At 37.1% G+C, this 2,425-nt stretch overlaps 1 protein-coding gene across 2 annotated transcripts in view; it reads right to left on the reverse strand.

Annotated features, from left to right (window-relative positions):
• Window positions 1-2,425, reverse strand: part of LOC115239864 (translation elongation factor 2) — a 10,609-nt gene that overhangs the window by 1,168 nt on the left and 7,016 nt on the right. For both annotated transcript variants that reach the window (XM_029814645.1, XM_029814644.1), the window contains 7 exons: window positions 2,177-2,323; window positions 1,738-1,978; window positions 1,378-1,545; window positions 814-1,103; window positions 417-626; window positions 138-320; window positions 1-33 (listed from right to left, as the gene is read on the reverse strand). The exon at window positions 1-33 is cut by the window's left edge and continues 249 nt beyond it. In XM_029814645.1, coding sequence (XP_029670505.1) covers window positions 1-33; window positions 138-320; window positions 417-626; window positions 814-1,103; window positions 1,378-1,545; window positions 1,738-1,978; window positions 2,177-2,323 — 1,272 coding nt within the window. The remainder of the gene's footprint in view (window positions 34-137; window positions 321-416; window positions 627-813; window positions 1,104-1,377; window positions 1,546-1,737; window positions 1,979-2,176; window positions 2,324-2,425) is intronic.

The raw sequence follows: 2,425 nt of genomic DNA on the forward strand, positions 1-2,425 counted from the left end.
ACCGTAGATACCGCCGACAGCTACTTCCGGGCACTGTAAAAAAATTTGAAATTTAGGATTGTCTCTTGATAGATTTTTTACTCTTCGATTCGTGTAAAATCGATAATGTGCATCATTATCAAAATGATATAACTTACTTGAATTTCACATAAGTAAACGGGTTCCATAAGTCGGGGTGAGGCAGTGAGAAGACAGGCATAAAGGCAACGTCTTGTGGTAGGGATAATTTGACCACCACCTCTGTGGATCGCGTCGGCGTGTAACGTTACATCGTGAATGTTGAAACGTACGCCTCTTAAATTCTCTTCCGAAAGAACGCCCTACGATAATGTAGAAACAAATTATATCATTGAACGTTGTTTATCACGCGCGCATTACACACATCCGAGACGAGAAATCCTTCAATAGATCTTTACCTCTTTTGTAGCCCATTGGAATCCAGCGACTACAGAGTCCTTAATTTCATTGAGATACTGTACACCCTTGGTGCAATCGACCAATATATTGGGTCCGCTGCCATCAGGTCCGAAACACCAGATTTTCCTAGCTTCGGTCACATCATAATCGTACTTCTCATTCAAATAACGAGCGCGCACTTTGAAGTCGTCTCGTGGATTAACATCGCCCTGCAAGATGTCGAGAAATGAAATTTACTTCGGTTTCATTTTCTCTTTTTTTAAATCTGCCGCGTTCACATATTTTCATCAATATTATTCTATCTTTTTCATTCAACTATCATTTCACTCTATTTTAATAGAAGTACTATTATATTTTTTAAGTTCTTAAAAAGAAAGAAAAGAATATCAAACTTACGCTGTCAATGTCTTCAGCGAGACCGTCCGGCATCGGACAAGCCATCATGAACAATCGATTGTGTTTGTTCGGGGATTTTGAAAGACACATTTGATTCGACTGTTCAGATATCGTTTCTCTGTACGATACGACGGGATCGGACTTCTTAATCGGAATACACGCGTGATCTTCCTCAAGATCTTTCAGACAAATTTCTAGATGCAACTCTCCGGCACCAGCGATGATATGTTCGCCGGATTCCTCGATGATACATTGCACCATAGGATCGGACTTGGCCAAACGCTTGAGACCTGTCGAATTTTAAGAAATTAAATTATACATTCTCAACAATATTTCAAAATAAATAATTTTTAACAATTTTTTCAATGTCAGATGGAAAAATTCGAATCATGGCTCTTCATAACCCAATGCTCTTGTTAGTCTCATCATATGATGTGTATATATATATGTATGTATGTATACATTTCTAACGAAATATTTTAAGATGTTAGTACTTAATATATTTGAATGTTAATTAATATATTAAAATTAATATTTCAATGTAAATAAAACTAGAAAGCTTACCTTCGACCAATTTTGGCAAATCAGCAGGATTTTTCGGTTCTACTGCAACACGTACGACGGGCGATACCGAGAATTTCATAACTTTCATATTGTGTGCATCCTTAAACGTCGTGATGGTACCAGTTTTGACCAAGAACTGATCAACACCGACAAGACCGCAAATATTACCTACATTATCAAATAAACGATTAGTCAAGCAATAATAACAAAGTATAATAAAAAATTCTGATTTTATTTAGTTGGATCAGCTGGCCGTTCTTTCTATCGATCATAAGCTATCAGAACAGGTCTGTAGAACAATCATCATGTAAAAATCTTTGGAAATAAAATGGCACCAGAATCAGAAATCTTGATACTAACCGGAAGGCACATCTTCGATAGCTTCGACGTAACGACCCATCATTAAAATGGTACGTTGGATAGCTTTCTCGTATAGATCTTCTTTCTTGCCCGGTTGGAAGTTGGGTCCCATGATACGAGCCTTCATGCCTGTGCACACCTTGCCCGAGAACACTCGGCCAAAAGCGTAGAAACGTCCTTTATCCGATGTCGGTACCATTTTCGAAACGTACATCATCAAAGGTCCATTCGGATCGCAATTCTAGACACGAGACAATTTCATTAATAAACACAAACTTGTCGATTATTATTTTATATATAATTTTTCTAAAAGTGTCTCAATTTTAATCAGCATTTCAATTTTCCTTCATTATGTTTCAGTACAGGTCTGTGAAATAAATTGTCATCATGTGCGTGTTTATTTGAAATATTCAGAAACAATCCAGTATATATTACAAACCTTGATACCAATGGCAGCTTCATCATCAAGTGGTCCTTCGTACAGCATCTCCATACGATATTTTTGAGCAGTTACAGGAGATGGCAGGTGAATGGCAATCATCTGAAGTAGAGCCTCTCCAGCAGGCAACCATGTTCTCATAACAACCTGGAAAAATTGTACGAGATAAAAAAACATTCCAAAGTAAATAAAAAGTCAATACAATTATCGAACAGTTTTCAGATGCTAGTATCCTCTCATTATAAATCG

Source organism: Formica exsecta, unplaced genomic scaffold, assembly GCF_003651465.1.
Source record: "Formica exsecta isolate Colony F162 unplaced genomic scaffold, ASM365146v1 scaffold4, whole genome shotgun sequence".
Taxonomy (NCBI): domain Eukaryota; kingdom Metazoa; phylum Arthropoda; class Insecta; order Hymenoptera; family Formicidae; genus Formica; species Formica exsecta.